The sequence below is a fragment of the Bidens hawaiensis genome, unplaced genomic scaffold (assembly GCF_021521415.1).
Source record: "Bidens hawaiensis isolate Kalapana, Puna unplaced genomic scaffold, B.hawaiensis_p1.1 tig00012782_1, whole genome shotgun sequence".
In the NCBI taxonomy this organism is placed as follows: domain Eukaryota; kingdom Viridiplantae; phylum Streptophyta; class Magnoliopsida; order Asterales; family Asteraceae; genus Bidens; species Bidens hawaiensis.
In genome coordinates this window covers 27013-46616 of record NW_027492059.1, presented here as the reverse complement: position 1 = coordinate 46616, position 19604 = coordinate 27013, and the positions used below count along the sequence as shown (strand labels likewise).

Sequence of the window (19604 nt, the reverse complement as noted above, 5' to 3'; positions counted from 1 at the left end):
CAGTTATATAGAAAACGCGCGCATATATGATGTATGAGAGAATGAATTAAAAAGTTGACGCGTGATGATGAAGGAGTGTTGTCTGCGTATGATGGACGTGTCAAAACCTTTGTTCCATGGTTCAAATGCCCACCAACCTTATGGTGGATTGGGTATATAAGATTTTGAATTTAATTGGTTTATATTCGATTAAGCCAAATTAACAAATATAAGGGGAAGGGATACCCATGGATATTACTCATGTATCGCTCAATCATGCGGTGTTAGTTCAATTCTATCATCAAGTAGTCACAACCCACAAAATCATTAGCAACGCCTACTCACAAGTATCTTAAACTTTTAGTTTGTTTTTTAGTTCTTCAAATACAATAAATATAAAAAATGAATTAATTTTATGTTGTAAACATTTGTCATGAAATGAAGTTATACACCCTATCCACATGAGGTGGCGACGGTGTTCCATGTGATTTGGAAGCCGTATCCCATATCGGTGTCCCGTCCTCTCTAACTATATTTATTTATTATTATATATAATAATTTACAAGTTTGGTGCCGCAAAGCCCCTATTGGGCCACTTTACGGCACCCTATTGGTTGTATTTTTTATTTTATTTTTTTTGGTTTTTTTTAAAGTTTCGGCTCGTAATGAACGTAATGAAAACCTACCGAACATGAATTTTGTTTTTGTTCTTTTTTTCATTATTTTGTTTTAGTTACGATATCGTGTCGAATGTGATGGAAACCGACCGAATTCACGTAGACTCACCGCGTTTTGTTTTAGTTCCAGTACCGTAACGAAAACCGACCGAATGGTGATTTTTGTTTCTGAGTTCCGGTACCTTAACGAAAATGACAAAAACCGACTGAATTAAAGTAGACTCAACCGCCGAGATCGATAACGGTCTTTTACCGACCGACGCCACACCATTGGTCCACCCTAATTTTTATAATTTTTTTGTTTTAATTTTCTCTTAGTTTCGATACAATAACACACATAACCTATACCGGCCGAATTTAAGTCGACTTAACATATCAACGCTTGGGTTACCGCCTCCCGGGTTTTAACAACATGCCCGACGCAACACGGCGGGAAAAATACTAGTTAAAATTTAATTTTCATGTAAGTTTGTTAAGATCCAAACCAACTAAACCCAATTATATCAAAACTAAGGAAAAAATGACCATTTTGTTTGAATTCAGGTTTTTAACCTTGAATTCAATTCGATTATACAATTGTTAATTTGAATCACTTCGGAAATCGATTGTGGACAAAAAAAAATTCAAATTCAAATAAGTGGATTTGTACAAACCAAACAACCGATATTTGAATTGATATTGATACTGATTAAGATCATCATGATTGGTATAGCCATCCGGACAATCCCAAGCCTCCAACGATTGCATGGTCATTGCAATACACTGGTTACCAAAAGAAATTGATACCAATCTATATATACCATTACAACTTTTATTTTTCTTTCGCACAAATCTTAAATGTTTCTATCTTGAAATTCCAACACATAACTTCTTTAAAATTTTGATAGATATATAATATTCCATCAAGTTTATCAAATTCTAGTGATAAGTTTTAAAATGTTTGTAACTTCCAAACTCTCGCTACCGTTGTTCACACATTGTCACGTAAAGTTGAAGACATTACACAGTCAAGAGTTCGAGTGCTTAGAGATCGTGAAGTTGCACACGAACATCCCATGCAACTATGCAAGCAGTGGTGAAGCTTGGACGAGATCATTAGGAAGGGGGGGGGGGGGGGCAGACTCAAAGTGTATAACAGAAAATCATAAACCATGGGGTCGGGCTAAAATTTTCGGTCGAAAACATATAAGTTTACACTACGTATAAAAAAACCCGTACGAAAAACAGATAAATTTACACTACTGCTTAAAAAATCATGGTGGTCGGGGCCACCCTTGTCCCTCATTATACTTCGCCAATACATGCAAGATTACTTTGCGTGCAATCATATATATGTTGATGAGATGTTTAGAAGTGTTAGTACAGTAAATTGTGTTTGTAGTTATTCGAACATACTAAGAGGTATTATAGGGATTTATATATAATAGGGATGGCCATATGCTTATATGTGTACATGTATGGAGAGCCATACACTTATTTGTAATACCCATACACCTTGATATATACCTCATACGCCGATATGTTAGCGTATGAGGGGGACATACACTTAGAGTTGGCGCGTATGGCTAAGCCATTCACTTGTGATAACCCCATTCGCTTAAGAAGTCACTGAATCAGTGTGTACGCCTATAAATAGGTTATACAATGAATGAGTTGTAGAGATCTTAGCATTTTACTTCAACGAGTAATGTTATGCTGCCAGATTCTCTCTAGAATATGCCTCCTTGAGGTGCACATCGAGGCGATCGATCTTAACCGTATGTACGTATGCGCGTATGAATATGTAATCATTCCGCTATGTTCAATAAACGAGTTAATTATTCGGCTCGAATCGCTCTACTTTAGTCTCGTAGATCAATTGGTTGTGTCATGTAATCGCAATGGATCCTGCTGAGGAAATAAAAGGTTTCTCAAGAAGTTTTGTGTGCGTGGAGAGCTATTCCTACAAATAGTTGGTGATACGAACACGAACTTCGAATATTTTCAAATAGGTTGGGATGCTAGATAGTAAAATAGTTTTACGTCATTAGACTAGTGCACATCGGCGATACGTCAAATCGATATTAGTATATCCATTTGTAACTATTTTCCTAGTAGTGCAATCTAGGTGTTTTCAAAGGGTTATGTTGTTGAGTTGGTAATTCTAACATGATACTTGTGTTTATAGGTAAACACTTAACACAAGCATAATTCGTTTTTAATTGAGGTATTTTATTTAGCTTTTCTTATGATTAAACATTACAAATACAATACACAAAATAAATGTATCTAAATATAAAACTACATATAAACTAAAACCTTATGCACGTTTATCTTTAAATTTTGACACATAAGATCTTAACATTTAACATATCACAAAAACATTTATAAAAATATATTAAACGAGTCATCCCTTACCCATTAAGTAAACTAAAACACCCAAGACCTATCGGTTTAATGGCTTCATCTAATAAAAAACAAGAGGAGTTATATAAAAACAACAAAATTCGTTAAAAGTAACAAATAATTACAAGGGTATATATAGGAAACGAGCCATCTGCTAACATCCCTCAACGAATGGCTTCTCCTTCACTTATCCATTCGTTCACAGACCAGACGAATGGGTCATCTAAAACTTTAACGAATGAGCCATACGCCTATATCCCAACCGCATGGCATATGGACCAAAACAAGGTCCATTCGCCTAAAAGCCAGGCGAGTGGCCTTCCATAAATTATAATCATACCCCTAGACTTATTACAAAGACCAAAACTCGATTGCAAAGAGTCAAAGACCAAGAAGATAAAGATATGTATCACAAAAAAGAACAATTTGATCTATTTCAAATTATTAAAATGTTTTATATGAATAAGAGTAATTGATTGTTTAGGGTAATTATTAAGCCACTAGGTATCTATAATATACATAAACGAAACATTTAATAGCTCCCTGGTTGTTTCCTACATTTTCTCTAGCCAACAGATTGCTTTATTTGTAAATGGAGGCTTCTTATGCATTTGACCCGAATTCACGGGTATAGGTCTCATCAAACCCAAATAGCTCTTAAATGGGTTATAGCATCTCATTAAATTAAAAATTATTTTCAATAAATATTTGATATGAAAATCTTATAAAATAGGATATACTAAAAATTAATATCTTGTTTTTTTTAAAATATCATTTATAATTAACACGCAATTTTAGTAAAAAAAATAAGCGGGTCATGGATCTCGCCAAACCCAAATAGCTTTTAAACTGAGTTATAACATCTCATTTATTTATGAAACTCTTTCATTATCAATTCCTAATCATATTATTAACATTCTTACAATAAATAAAATTAAAATAAAAAAATATATAAATATTATATGCAAATAATATAAAACAATCTCGTAATACGTGGTATAAAAACTAGTTACTCATATTCATAAATGCACATAAAATTGGTTGATCTGAAATACGACATGACATGAATAAATATACGGATTGGGTTAGAGCTGAAGAATCTCAACACGTTAGCCCATCAACTCGAAACCTATCAACCCGGAATCCGACACGATTGACACCCCTATTTACATACATAATATTTGAAATTGATTTATCAAACATTTTATTATAGCAACACCCGTAAAAAAGATTGATTAATTTTACCTCTTGTATTAATATAACTCCATAAGAATAATAATTTGTTTTGTTTTAATTGTAGAATATTTATAATATTCTTATTTCAAGATCCCGATAATCTTTTTATATGAGAAGGAATATTTTTGGTTGATTATGTAATAACTTGTCAATGCTTTATCTTGTACTTTATATTATTACAAAAGAAATCAAACACAAAAACAATAAAGTATTTTGAACCATACTAACACCTTAACAAATCGAAATTAGAAGCATGCCATGTTTCTCATACACATTTATTAAGTAAAAAGATATCATCATGGCCTGATCAATCAAACCATGCCAAAATTATATATATTCCTTTTCAAATTTATACACTTACTTTAATTAAAATATAGCCGAGACATATTTCTTTTATAGAAACTTTTATAAATAATAAACCCATGTTATGTTACTGTATGTATATAATCTCTCAACAAGCAGCAGAAAGTAGTTGAAAACAAAACCCTAGAAGGGTTCTTTCAAAGAACAAATTCGCCGCCAGATCGATCTGTTTTTGCTTCATACACGTCATCATCTATCTTGATTTCCTGACAACCCTTTGCTAAAACTTACTGTTCTTGCAAACCAATGTGAAATCAGTTCAAATTGGTTGCCAAGATTGTTTCTTTGTTGTCTGATCATCAAGAAACTTGTTCTTTAGGGTTAAAGGTATGACCTTTATTATAGGAGTTGATCAAGATTTTAATCTTTATGGGGTTTAAGAGCTGATTCAGTGATTATTACTGTTTTTGTTGTTTTCAGTTGTGTTAAAGTTTTTTAATTTTGTTTTCAGGTTTATAATTAAGGGTTTTAATTTTGTTGATATAGTTTGCATAAATTCATAAAGATGTTATCTGAATTGGATAGAAGACCAATTATTAGTAGTGGCGGTGAGGGGTCTTTTGGGGATGATTTGGAAAAGGAGATAGGGTTGTTGCTTCGGGAACAGCGGCGCGAAGCCGATGATCGGGAAAAGGAGATGAATATGTATAGAAGTGGTTCGGCTCCACCGACTGTTGAGGGTTCGTTGAGTGCGGTTGGTGGTTTGTTTAATAGTGGTCATGGTCATGGTCAAACCAATGGGTTGGCTTTCTCTGAATTCGCGGGCGGAAATGGCTTCATGTCGGAAGATGAACTTAGGGCTGACCCGGCTTACATATCTTATTATTATTCGAATGTTAACTTGAACCCTAGGCTGCCACCGCCTCTTTTGTCGAAAGAGGATTGGCGGTTTACGCAGCGGTTTCAGGGCGGTGGTGGGTCGGGGTTGGGTGGGATTGGGGATAGGAGGAAGGGTAATAGGGCTGAGGGTGGCGCTGCTGGCAGCAGTGGCGGAGGCGGTGGTGGTGTGTCTCTTTTTTCTATGCCACCTGGTTTTAACGGAAAGAAACTGGATAATGAGAATTTGGAGGCGGAGAAAGCTAAGGTGGCGGCTGAGTGGGGCGGTGATGGGTTGATCGGGTTGCCCGGGCTAGGTTTAGGTAGCAAACAGAAGAGCCTTGCTGAAATTTTTCAGGTGATTTTTTATTTGTTTTTCATGTAATAATATTCAAGTGTTTTTTTTTTTAATTATATCAAAGTTTATATGAATGTTTGGGTATACACTTAAGCTGTAAGATCTAAAAGTTTCAATTTTTATTGTTTTTTTTGATGAATTTATCCCGTATAAAGGTAGTTAAGAATCTTAACGTACTAAAAGTGTGATCTTTTTGCAGGATGATTTGACCCGGTCAACGCCTCCTTCAGGGCATCCGTCTCGACCGGCTAGCCGAACTGCTTTTGAAATCACTGATGAAACTGATGCTGAGCTGGCACAACCACATGGTGCAAAGAATCCACCGACATCATATTCTTACGCTGCAGTTTTAGGTGCTTCTTTATCACGAAGCACGACCCCCGACCCGCAACACATTGCACGGGTCCCGAGTCCGATTCCCACCCCTATAGGCGGTGGTCGGGTCAACATGTCAGAAAGAAGAAATCCCAACAGTCCAAATTTGTTTAACGGGTCATCTACGCACCCTCGTGACGCTGCTGATTTGGTAACCGCACTTTCAAGTATGAATTTGTCAAATGGGATGGTGGGTGAAGAGTCAAACCTGAATCGGTTTGACCATAATGCCGATGAACAGAACGCTTATTTTCCGAACATGCCACGGGGTCAGAAAAATAATAAGAATAACATTTACTTTGATGGATCTTCAAGTGGATATTCTATTAATTCACCGCAAATGATGTCCGGTCAACTCGGTCAACATGGAAGCGTCAACCTGCCACCACTTTTTGAAACCGCTGCCGCCATGGCATACCCGGGAATGGAATCAAGATTCGGTTTGGAATCACCGAACATGAACAGAATCACAAACCAAATGGCGGGAAATGCTTTTATGGACCCCGTGTATCTCCAATATTTAAGGTCAACCGAGTACGCTGCTGCTGCTCAAATTGCCGCCCTGAATGACCCGACAATTGACCGGTCAAACTATCTCGGGAACTCATACAACGACTTGCTTCAAAAAGCATATCTTGGAACATTATTATCACCTCAAAAGTCACAATACGGTGGTGTTCAATACGCTTCTGGTAGTCCTCATCACCATGGGTATTATGGTAATCCTGCGTTTGGAGTCGGGTTGTCATATCCTGGTAGCCCGTTAGCAAGCCCACTTCCTCATTCCCCCCGTGGGCCTGGTAGCCCAATTAGGCTCAGTGAACTCAACACTCGATTTTCCCCCCAAATGAGGAATTTAGGGGGCGGGACCGGTGTTATGGGCCATTGGCATTTAGATGGTGGTGATAATAACTTTGCATCTTCTTTGCTTGAAGAGTTTATGAGTAATAAAACTAAGAGTTTTGAGCTTTCTGAAATTGATGGACACGTTGTTGAGTTTAGGTACATGGATATAAAAGACACACTGTTGGGTTTTCTGTATAATTATTAAATTGTTGGTTATAATTACGAAACATCCCTATTGCATTTAGGGGTGCGCATAAGGTTGGTTTTGGCTTAAACCGAACCAAAAACTGGAAATGCAGTTTTTAATCTTTTAAATTCACGGGGTTTCGTTTTTTCGGTTTTACCATTTGGGGCTTTGGGGTTGAAATTTTTTGGGGTAAAAAGAAAAAAAAAATGGCCCAAAATAATGAATTTGGGCCTAAATTTCTTAGTTAATGATTCGTTGGTTATTATACATTTGGTAAATAATATTTTGGGTTACACTATTTATTTGATTCTTGTAAATTACTTTTAACATTCAAATAAAGAAGTAAAATCCATAAATTCGGTTCGGTTCGATTCATAGTTATAGGTAAAACCGAAATTGAACGGAAAATCCGGTTTTATGAAAACATAAAACTAACCCGTTTGTTTTTGTTTGGGTTTGGTTATTTCGGTCACGAATTGTCTTTTCTTTTTTATTTATTTCATGCACACCCCTGAAGTTACATTAGTAAACTAAATCTTCCGACTAAAATTATTTATATGGCATGCATTAAAAATACTCCTTTTAATATTCTGTTTGACTTCATTGATCTGTTCCCATTTTGGCTAAACCACTGTTATAATATTAATTATCAATTTAATGTAATTTCAGTGCGGACCAGTACGGAAGCCGTTTCATTCAACAGAAACTTGAAACCGCAACTACTGAGGGCAAAAACATGGTCTTTCAGGAGATTTTTCCTCAAGCTCTTACTTTGATGACTGATGTATTTGGAAATTATGTGATTCAAAAGGTGGCGTAAACAACTTATTATTTATTATCCAAACATTATATAAAATGATATAACTTAATTGTATGTTGTATGTTTTTTTATAACTTCCATTTTCAGTTCTTTGAGCACGGACTGCCAACTCAGCGAAGAGAATTGGCTGGAAAGCTGTTGGGCAATGTTCTCACACTTAGTTTGCAAATGTATGGCTGCCGAGTTATTCAAAAGGTAATTATCTTCTTACATTTCATCTTTCAAGGTTATAACTTCTTTAATGTGAGTCGCGTTTAACTTTTATTGTTTATTAGGCGATTGAAGTTGTTGACTTGGACCAAAAGATCAAGATGGTGGAAGAGCTTGATGGCCACATCATGCGTTGCATACGCGATCAAAACGGGAACCATGTTATTCAAAAGTGTATCGAGTGTGTTCCCGAAGAACACATTCAGTTTATCATCACAACTTTCTTTGACCAAGTTGTGACCCTTTCAACCCATCCGTATGGTTGTCGTGTCATACAGGTAATAATATTTTCCCAAATTGTAAATATTCATAGTCTCAAAGAACTAGTTTTACATTTTGTCATATTTCAGAGGGTGCTCGAGCATTGTGAGGATCCTAAAACTCAAAACAAGGTGATGGATGAAATCCTTGCGTGTGTAAGCATGCTAGCACAAGATCAGTATGGAAATTATGTCGTTCAGGTTTGTTACAACTAACGTTTTAATTTGTAACTGAATTTGTTACGCGTGTATTAAATGGTTATTTGTTACGTGTATAGCATGTATTGGAGCATGGAAAACCGCACGAGCGGTCAATAATAATTCAAGAGTTGGCTGGGAAGATTGTGCAAATGAGTCAACAGAAGTTCGCATCGAATGTGGTTGAAAAATGTTTGACTTTTGGTGATGCTAGTGAACGTCAACTTCTTGTGAACGAGATTCTCGGTACTACTGATGAAAACGAGCCTCTTCAGGTTTATAACTTCTTTAGTTCATTTTCAAATAATCACTGAATTATGTCACGTATTTCTAATGGATTTTTTTTTTTACTTTTGTGATTGTTTTGTATAGGCGATGATGAAAGATCAGTTTGCAAATTATGTGGTGCAAAAAGTACTTGAAACTTGTAGCGATCAAGAACGTGAGCACATATTGGGCCGAATTAAGGTTCATTTGAACGCACTTAAGAAATACACTTACGGGAAACATATTGTCACTCGTGTAGAGAAACTTGTTGCTGCTGGAGGTATACATTCACCTTTTTTTCTATTAAGTAAATTACACAAATGGACCCTTAGGCGTGTCTCTATTTTGGTTTGGGTATGAGATATTTCACCACTGGTCTCACATGGATGGAGGTTAAGTTTTGCTCTTAAGAGGGAGTGAAATGACCAAAATACCCTTCTCTTTGTAAATGAGCATAGTACTCGCATTTCTTTTGTTTTGAGTAATTACATGAATGGTCCCTGTGCATATATTTTTAGTTCTGGCTCTCAAGTATTGGAAATTACACTATTGGTCCCTAGTCGTGCATTAACGTAACACCGAAAGTCCCCGACATGGAGGGCGTTAAGTGGGTGTGAAATGACCAAAATACCCTTAACATTAAAAAAACAAACATAGTAGTTTGACGATCAAAGTGTACGTAATAATAACGGAAGTTTTGATGGATTGCAGAAAGGAGAATGGCTGCGGGGCATGCTGCGTAGGATGATGAGGTGGCATAGGAAAAGAAGTTGTACAGCTAACAAAGGAAGGCTAGTTTGAGCTGGTGCCCTTTTTCCTGTGTGTGTCTGTCTGTCTGGTTGTTGCAAATAAAGTTTGGTTGAAACTGTACATTGTGTAGCGGTTTAAAAATATATAGAGTTCCTTTTGTTATAAGAAGAAGAAGAAGAAAGAATCACCTGTGATGTGATGCTGATGTTGCAGAGGCAGTATTATTATTATTATAATTACTAAGGATGTAAAGGAAAATGACGACAGGTGAGGATGTAGTTTTGTGACTGTACAAAAACCGTATGCTACCTTATGCTATGCTATATTAAAAACCTGTCTTATGTGCATCCTCATGTTTTCTTGTTTGCTGTTTTGGATGTTTTTATATGTTGTGTGGGAAGTTGTGTCAAGTACTAGGGTGTAATAGAGCGAGCGGATTGGGCTCGAGCTCTGCTCGTTTTGACTTACGAGAGCATGAGCTTGAGTTCTTTTTCTAAAGCTCGAGCTCGGTTTATGAGTTGTTTTTTTAAGCTCGTGTTTGGCTCCTTTGTTATTAATAATTAATTCATATATGTTTTTTATTAGTTGTATATATTCTGAGAAAAATTTAAACGAGCCTAAGCTTGACTTGAGCTTTGTGTAAATGAAACAAAGCTCGACTCGGGTTCGATTGTGCAATGTAAATCTAGTAAATAGAAGTCTAAAAGAGGTAAAACTTAAAAGTACACAATGCTTGAGCTTGGGCTCAATATCCAAGCGCTCTTTATTGGAAACTTGGGCTTGGCTCGAGCTCAAAAAAGCTTATAGCTCGTTTCGAGCTTTTTATTAATCCGAGCTTGAGTGGCTTGGCTCGTTTGCATCTCTAGTTAACCATAGCCTGCTTATGAGGGTAACCTGTGGTTATGGTTTGATGGGGGTTGGGTTTGGTTTTGAAGTACCTAAATTCTGTTAAGTTTTTGGTTTAGACTGAAGTCAAACAAAATAAATTGAAAACAGAACTGATTAATACCCCTTGTATGGATACAAGTTGTCTTTAAAAACCCAATGGGTTATAGGTATGGGCCTTTAGACTAATACTACTTGCTTGGGTTTAAAGTTCTAGACTATTATGGGCTTTTAGTGGGGCACAAAATAACCCGTTTCAAAATCTACCGGTTTTTTAACCGAACCCGACCTGATATTGAAACCGGGTACGAGTTTATACAAACATAGGTTTGGACCGGTATGGGACAACAATAGAATTAGGTCAGACTCATGTTAACAGCAGGAAAAGATTCGAAATTTGAAATACTTGAAATAAGTGAGTTATTGATGATATTTAATCTTATTATTACTTTGGGTGCTGCTAAACGTACCTCCCCCTTACATCATTTTTACTAAATATACCCCCGCTTAACTTATTAGATAAATTACTATTACATTCTAACATTACTTATATACATATTAGTTCCTACAACATTTTTTTCACTTAATAATCTATACTATATACATCAAATTAAAAACTATCAAGTATTACTATTAATTTATTTTTTTAGTATTATATTTATAATATCTTTTTTTTTAATTTTAATAGTATATATATTTATAATATCCTTATTCTACCTCTTTATCTTTTACAAAATAAACCCTAAACCCTAAAACCCTAAACCCTAAACCCGAAATCCGAAACCTTAAACCCTAAACCCTAAAACCTAAACCCTAAACCCGAAAACCTAAACCCTAAACCCGAAACCCTAAACTCGAAATCATATAAAAAACGCAACTTGTAAAAAAAATATGAAATCCTTATTTTTGTGCTAATTTGGTAATTATATGATTTCAATGGTTAATATGAAAAGTGATTTTTCCAATGGAGGGTATGACAAGCAACCAGGGGGGATACATTTAGCCTTACACTGAGATTTTTAAACCCATGCTTTTACTTTTTTTTAAAAGCGACTTTCTTAACAATGCAGGATCGTCGCAGCTTCCATACGGAAGCTCCAACCGCCTCACTCAGGCCAAGACTATGTTTTCTTAACCGGGCTCACGCTTGGCATCCGAGTTTGGCTAGGCGTTCCTCGAGAAAATTTCAGGCCACCTGCCACTTGACAGATGTTGTACCATGTAAGGCCCCGTTCCCGGTAGCCCTACTTTAGCGTCGGATTTACTCATAAACACAGTTCTTACAAATCAAAGTTAACTAAAACTTTCGCGAAATATAAAACTTAACCTTTTATTACAAAACATTTAATCTTTTCCTTCAAACCAACTTAAAACATTACTTTTAAAACATCATTTCTTTCATCTTCAGATGCCAGTCGTTCAGTCCATGCCACGTGCCATCCTCATGCTAACTCTTCAGTCTGATCACCTGCGTGCATACTAAAAGTCAGCTACGCTGAGTGAGTTCTAGTTAATCAGGTAATCATAAATTACATACACATATCATACATACTTACGTATCCGAAGATACATACTCATATTTAACTAGTTACCCTTCTGTTCTACATACATACTTACTACCATACATACATACATATCTACAATCACTAACCTCAGTCTACCGAGAGTACGTTCCTAGTCCGCCGTCTATACCTGTACTCAAGGTTGTAAACACGTAAAAGGTCCGCAGTCCTTACCTATGTTCACCATTTATGGTATGTGCAAGGTCCGCAGTCCTTCCCTATACCATCCTACATCCACAACACGTACAAGGTCCACAGTCCTTCCCTATGTTGCAACCTAATTCATAGCACGTACGAGGTCCACAGTCCTCCCCTATGCCACCACATTACAATTACAGCACGTATAAGGTCCGCAGTCCTTAACTACGTTGTCGTCTATTATCTGTAACACGTATAAGGCCCACTGTCCCTATCTACGTTTCCATATATCACCTATATCACGTATAAGGCCCGCAGTCCTTAACTACGCCCTCACCTGCCAAGTCTATGTCCAACAGAAGCTAGAGGGATTTGCCATCCTAACTTACTATGTCGAACGTAGAACTCACATACCATTCGTGTACCTGTATACACATACTTCATATATACCATAATTACATTAGCATAAGAACATTCTAGGCGTTCTTCACCTCATTCATTTATCGTACTTCTTGTCGGTCCGTGCAATATCCGAAGATCGTTCACGCCCCAACAAGCATTCATTCATAACGATCATACATCATCCATTTATAACATTCATATCCTTATTTACAACTTGACAGTATGCACAATATCCGAAGATCGTTCGGGTACCGACAACCAATCATTCTTATCTATCACATATATCATATATGGCATACACTTACCACTTAAGGTAAGTGTATTAACTAATCACATCGAGTATGCACACAGCCCCGAAAAACATAACAAGGAATGGGGCTAGAAACTCACCTGAATCTTGTTACGCTCTCCGTTAATCGTTATTCCCTTCTTGAGTTGTGCACGGCTAACTGTATAATATTTACATGTATCAATTAACTACTACTTGGCAGCGGGGTTCTAGGGGCGGCTGCCCCTAGCAGGGTCCAAGGGGCAGAGCCCCTTGCTAGGGTCGAGCTGCCAGGTCAACTTGGAAAAATTTTCATTTCCAATAACTGTCTTAACACATTTTTAATTAGGTTTTTAATTTATTTTCTAACTTGCTAATTCCAGCGAACTTATCATTAAGCGAACTTAACATTAAGAGAACTTAACATTAAGCGAACTTAAGCATAGGCGAAATTGTCATCAGGCGAACTTAGCATATGGCGAAGTTGTCATCAGGCGAACTTAGCATATGGCGAAGTTGTCATCAGGCGAACTTAGCATATGGCAAAGTTGTCATCAGGCGAACTTAGCTGCAGCGAAGTTGTCCAGCTGCAGCTACTGTTCGTTCTTAAATCCCATAATCATCTTCGTTTCTTAACCAAATAACTCGATTTAGGTATCAACGGAATCGTCTGACCAGCGCCTACAAACCTCAACCATCAAATCGGCCTAACATCGATGTTTAAGGGGTGCGATTTAGGCATATAGGTTACTGGTTCTTTTATCAATCGATTAACCCATCAAATCTTAACCATTTTCAGTAGGTTTAGTTTTGTAGGATTCGTTTTTACCATACAAACACAGATATATCATTTCTATACTAATCCAAACCTAAACGAACAAGTTCTCGATATAAACGTACCGTAAGCGAGTCGAACTACGAACACGGGCTGGTCTTTGATGTTGCTTTGGTTCGTCACGACGATCTAGCACCAACAAGCTCGGGTCCTCGCCTTTGGATCTTGGTTCGGGTTGTGTGTGTGTTTTGGGTGTGTGTAGGGATTATGGAAAGATGGAATGTGAAGTTAGGGTTTTAGGATGGTTTAAGGGGTATTTATGTCCCTTAAAGCCCATGGACCTAAGGCCCATCCCACCATCTTAATCCATGTAATTACCCAAGTCCATAATTCTTTCTATATTTAATATTAATTAAATATTAACACTCGTTTTTAAATCATAAACTTCTTTTATTTACTAATATAAAATTCGGGATGTTACATACCAACTACCAAGGGGGAAACTCTCTACAACTAATACACCCTAATAAAAAACTCGGGCTGCCCTCCGGTTCAAACATGTGACCTCACTGGAGGGCAGAGAACTAACCATCATTGTGCCTAGCCACTTGGGGAGACCTGGTGGTTCCATGTTTTTACTAGTTGTACCAATTGATTTGACTTTTGTTAATGTTTATATCTATTTTTCTTTTATAAGTAACCTATAATGTTTTTATACACCTATGTTTTTACTAGTTGTGCCAATTGATTTGACTTTTGCTAATGCTTATATTTATTTTTCTTTTATAAGTTTCAATCTATATTTAAAAAAAAAAAACACACCAAATATGATATTGCAACATATTTATTTTTATCTAAATGTCAATTTAAGTTTATAAAAAATGAGCTGCATCAATTTACTCGTGCCCACCTGTCAATATCATAATCAGATTTTCAATATACATTTTAGGTATTACGACTTTAACACGAAACGTAAAGATTTTCATTTGAGTGGATATTGGTAATTAAGGATTTGAGCTGTACCTTGTTCAAAAGTTATTAGTTCAAATCCTGAGTCCACCCGGGTTTTCGTCCTAATGTGTGTTACACCAGAGAGTTATGCTCCTGTGGTGGCACAACGACTGTCAAGTGGCAGTCAGAGGTATGGTTTCCTGAGGAATGCCCAAGCCAAACTCTGAAGCCAGCGTGCGTCCGGTTAAAACAAAATAGTCTGACCAGAGTAAGACATCATAACTCTTCAAATTTAAAGAGTGCGATAACTTAAATACAAAAAAATCACCGTTTATAAAAAAATAATAATGATTTTGGTGTGAACACTGAATAGTAGGATATACTTATATATACTTATAAGTTATAATAAGTCATAAAGTGGATAAATGCCAAATGCCACGTGTAGGGATCATGAAACCAAAAGCAGGTGACCAGGTAGACTTTAGTAACACAGAACCGAACGAACGTGGACCAATAGGTATCCTCCAAATAGCTTTGCTCTCATTTTTTTTCGAACGGTGACTTTCGCAGTTAAGATATATCACACTCCTCGGTCCAACAGGAGGAGGAGTCTCGCCACCCCACTCGGGCCAGACTATGTTGACATAATCGGGATCCACGCTGGCATCCGAGTTTGGCTTGGCCGTTCCCAGTAAAACCCAGTTGGCTCACCCCGCCTAGAGTTAGAGATGGGCAAAAAAACCGGTTGGTGAACCGGTTCAACGGTTTAAACCGAAAACCGGTTTTTACAAAAACCGGTTATTTAAAAACCGGTTTGACCGGTTTAGTAACCGCCGGTTCGTATATCGGTTACAAGTTCTAGAGAAAAAACCGGTTACTGAACCGGTTATGGAAAAAACCGGTTAATTTTAAAACCGGTTATTATGAAAAAAACCGGTTATTAACCGGTTATTTAAAAAAAAACCGGTTAATTAAAAAAACCGGTTAATTAAAAAAACCGGTTCTAACCGGTTTCTAAGCCGGTCCTAACCGGTTAGACCGGTCCGAGTTTTGCACCAAAAAAACCGGTTAATAAACCGGTCCGGTTATTTAAAAACCGGTTTTTTTCCAGGCCAAGAAAAACCGGTCCGGTTATTAACCGTACCGGTTTTTCTTGGCCTGGAAAAAAACCGGTTTTTAAATAACCGGACCGGTTTATTAACCGGTTTTCAAATCGGTTTTTTTAAAAAAACCGGTACGGTTAATAACCGGACCGGTTTTTCTTGGCCTGGAAAAAAACCGGTTTTTAAATAACCGGACCGGTTTATTAACCGGTTTTTTTGGTGCAAAACTCGGACCGGTCTAACCGGTTAGGACCGGCTTAGAAACCGGTTAGAACCGGTTAATAACCGGTTTTTTTAATTAACCGGTTTTTTTTTAAATAACCGGTTAATAACCGGTTTTTTTCATAATAACCGGTTTTAAAATTAACCGGTTTTTTCCATAACCGGTTCAGTAACCGGTTTTTTCTCTAGAACTTGTAACCGATATACGAACCGGCGGTTACTAAACCGGTCAAACTGGTTTTTAAATAACCTGTTTTTGTAAAAACCGGTTTTCGGTTTAAACCGTTGAACCGGTTCACCAACCGGTTTTTTTGCCCATCTCTAACCCCGCCCGAAGACACGACAGGTTTTTTTGCTCTGAGAAAATCCGGTCGGAATCAGGACTCGAACCAAACTTTATTATTTTCTTTTCTAAAAGGTTAATTTTTTAAATTTACCATCGCTTAATTTGTATAGAAAGAAAATACTCTAGAATTCCAAAAGAAAAAAACAACGTACCACTTTCAAGTTTCAACAACAAATTTCAAATAAAAAATTAAACCCACAAACCGTCAAACAGGGCTAATATCTCATGTTAGATCGGTTTAGTACTATTCTACGTTGGTTCTTTATTCGTTCTTATCCATGAAAGTATTAGTAAAGAATGCATGTGCCATAAGACGACAAGCCGAAAACTGTAACACACTAAATAGCAAGACGAGGGTACAACGTGGCGTGTGTTTGGTTTACTTCCCATGTCTAATGGCTGTTCTCGACGGTGGTCGGTGGAAAATTTGAGAATGACTCACACTGCACCAAAGCTTAAAATGTTGCATGCAGGCAGGCAAGCACATACACGTATGATACCAGGGTCAGTGTACGTGGATGGGTGTTTGAGATTGGTGGCCATAAATGAAAGCTTATAGATTCAAGGCCAAGTGGATCTCAAAGTCGGGAATTGGGCGGTGAGGAGTCGACATTGGGAGTTGAGACTTAATTGGCATAATATGAAAATCTTTATGTTTCGTGATAAAGTCGTAATACCTAAAATGTATATTGAAAATCTGATTCTGATGTTGACAAGTGGGCACGAGTAAATTGGCATGCTAAATTCATTGTATCCGTCCACATATTCAGTTTACGCGCTCTCTTCATACTTCGAAAGCTTATAGTGTCGTGTCACGTTTATCTTTCCCTGACTTCTATGGTGCGAGATGTATTGTGTGTAACAATGTAAGTAGATCTCAAGATTATTAATCAATGATTAAAACAATAACGGTTAAAATAATGATGACATTTATTGTAATTAATGAAACATTAAGATACATTTTATACACATAAAATTAACATAGGAAGTGGATGAATTGAAAAACCCTCAAAAACTAGCGGTGACATTTGTGCAATTTTGAACAATAGAATAATTTGAAGTATAACTTGAGTAATTATTGATCGTAGTGTAAATATGACTTTAGACGTGACCAACCTTAAACTTAAACGTGAAGGATGATTAGTGTTATTAATTACAAAATGTGCAATTTACCATAGATCTAAAGAAAAGAACATTAAGTTTGTATTTCTTTTTAATCTCAGTAACAAACATTTAATAATACTCAATGATAATAAGAGTAAGGATGAGAGAATTAGTTCATATTGTGTAGCGTTATTTTCATTTCTTCATCAAAGGAATTTTTGGAATTAAATTAATATGATATATCAGTCCTAATTGATGCTAATGTTTCAGTTTTAAAACAAACTTTATGTGTTAAGATAATATTGTTAGATTTTACAAGGTTCTGCTATGGAGAGTTTAGACAGAAGTTAGATTTTGATTTAAATAATATTTTGAATGACAACTTCATCTACTTTTAAATTACACTTACGACTACTTTTAAATTACACTTACTATTACGGGACTCGACATCCATTAAAAAGACAAATCTTATCCAACTCATTATTACCATTAGACCCATGTCTTCAATTTGCACAAAAAAATTTTACTTAATTAATTACCAGTAAACCTTATAGTTGTCTAAGATTTTGGATTCATTTTAAAATTAGACATTTGATAAGATATGTATATAGTACTCTTAAGATATATATATTCTTATAGTAGTCTATGATTTTGGGTTCTTAATTGATGAGCCCCAAAGGAGCCGCGGTGTGACACCTCAAGCAAGTATGTTACAATTTTATTTTGTTCACATGTGACATTAAGTTAAAGTATCTAAAATGGTAGATAAGTAAAAAAAATTAAACGCATTATATCAGTTATCAAATCAAATTTTTATTCATTCATTTTCAAACACCAAAAATTTTTATTTTTCCTCCGACACTACATTCATTTTTAAACACTCATATATTCCACATAATCACATACTTTTATATTTTATTTTTATAAACTCAAATACTTTTATAAACTAAAATACTTTTACAGGCATCTTATTTTTTTTGTTTCATATTATTTAAAAATAAAATAAGTTCTTGTAAATTGATTTAAAATAAAAATAATAAATGCCATATAAGTAAAATTTAAACAATTACATAAAAAATAAATAAACTAACTGGCCACACGTAAACACACAAAAAAGAATTATTAAAATTTTTTAAAGTTATATAAACAATAATATTTTTTTATTAAAAAGTTTACCGTTGGTTGTTGAAAGAAATTATATTTTAATTCAAAAAGAAAAATAATTAAATTGTGGGGTTTGAATTGTTTTCAAAATTTGAATGAAAAATTAATTACATTGAACTCACTTATCATATTTTACTTTCATTCAATTTGTAGATATGCTCTAAACTGAACATTACTTTCAATGTGCATTTCTCCGGTTCAGAATTATGAACAATACCATGTCAGAACTAAAAATCACATTGAAAATGCTCTTACGAAGCTCAAACATTGCCAATGCATTTTGCCGCCTTGACATTTGACGATAAACAAACTCCGCAGTTGATGAGAAGATATTACATTTTAGTTGGTCCGAGAAAGGTACATTTTGATGCTTCATAAATTTAATAACATCATATTTAAAATCTCAAAGATCAAAAATCACATAGCATGTAAGGGATGTATGATAGTTTTCTGAACTACACAATCAAAGTCGACACAATCCTCTCTCTCGTTCTTGGATTATTTTTTGAAGTTTTCTTACTTGTGCATGAAGGCTGTCACAATCTATAGCTTGTGGTCCACGTTGGATGGCACCTACAAGTAACAACATAAACAACTACTTCCTAGAATATCTTCAATGTTAAAATCCCCAGTCACGATCTAGGCCAGTTGGATTGTAGATTTCTTGAACCTCTTTCCTAAAATCAAATGGTCAACAAATATTTGCCATCAATTCTTTCACATCTACGCATAATATGCACACAATATGTAATACCTTAACATAAAAAGATTAAAAAAAACTTAAAATGATATATATACATTTTTGTACAAAGTATAATACCACATGAAAAAAGATAAAAGACAAAAACAGTTTACTAAAATATTAAAAAATATGTATAGTATTAATTAATACTTAAATAAAACCTTAGATACCCAAGTCCTAACCCGACCATACTCCTTCCTCTCTATATAAATGCT

At 35.7% G+C, this 19604-nt stretch overlaps 1 protein-coding gene across 2 annotated transcripts; it reads left to right on the top strand.

Moving 5' to 3' along the window:
• The first annotated feature begins 4695 nt into the window (after positions 1–4695).
• Positions 4696–10088, top strand: LOC143542111 (pumilio homolog 1-like). Of its 2 annotated transcripts, none has more exons than XM_077034773.1 (10): positions 4696–4967; positions 5127–5814; positions 6014–7191; positions 7892–8033; positions 8130–8237; positions 8318–8530; positions 8603–8713; positions 8791–8985; positions 9083–9257; positions 9689–10088. In XM_077034773.1, the coding sequence occupies exons 2-10, from the start codon at positions 5146–5148 to the stop codon at positions 9718–9720; spliced, it is 2823 nt and encodes a 940-aa protein (XP_076890888.1). In that variant the 5' UTR covers positions 4696–4967; positions 5127–5145; the 3' UTR covers positions 9721–10088. The 2 variants fall into 2 exon arrangements, with proteins under 2 accessions (XP_076890888.1, XP_076890887.1); XM_077034772.1 differs by having other exon boundaries at positions 5092–5814.
• Positions 10089–19604: the final 9516 nt, after the last annotated feature.

Excerpts from the sequence above, each read along its gene's own strand:
- LOC143542111 (XM_077034773.1), top strand. The coding sequence starts at position 5,146 with ATGTTATCTGAATTGGATAGAAGACCAATTATTAGTAGTGGCGGTGAG. Across the intron at positions 8,034-8,129 it reads GAAATTATGTGATTCAAAAG|TTCTTTGAGCACGGACTGCC; the intron begins GTGGCGTAAACA and ends TTCCATTTTCAG. Across the intron at positions 8,986-9,082 it reads ATGAAAACGAGCCTCTTCAG|GCGATGATGAAAGATCAGTT; the intron begins GTTTATAACTTC and ends TGTTTTGTATAG.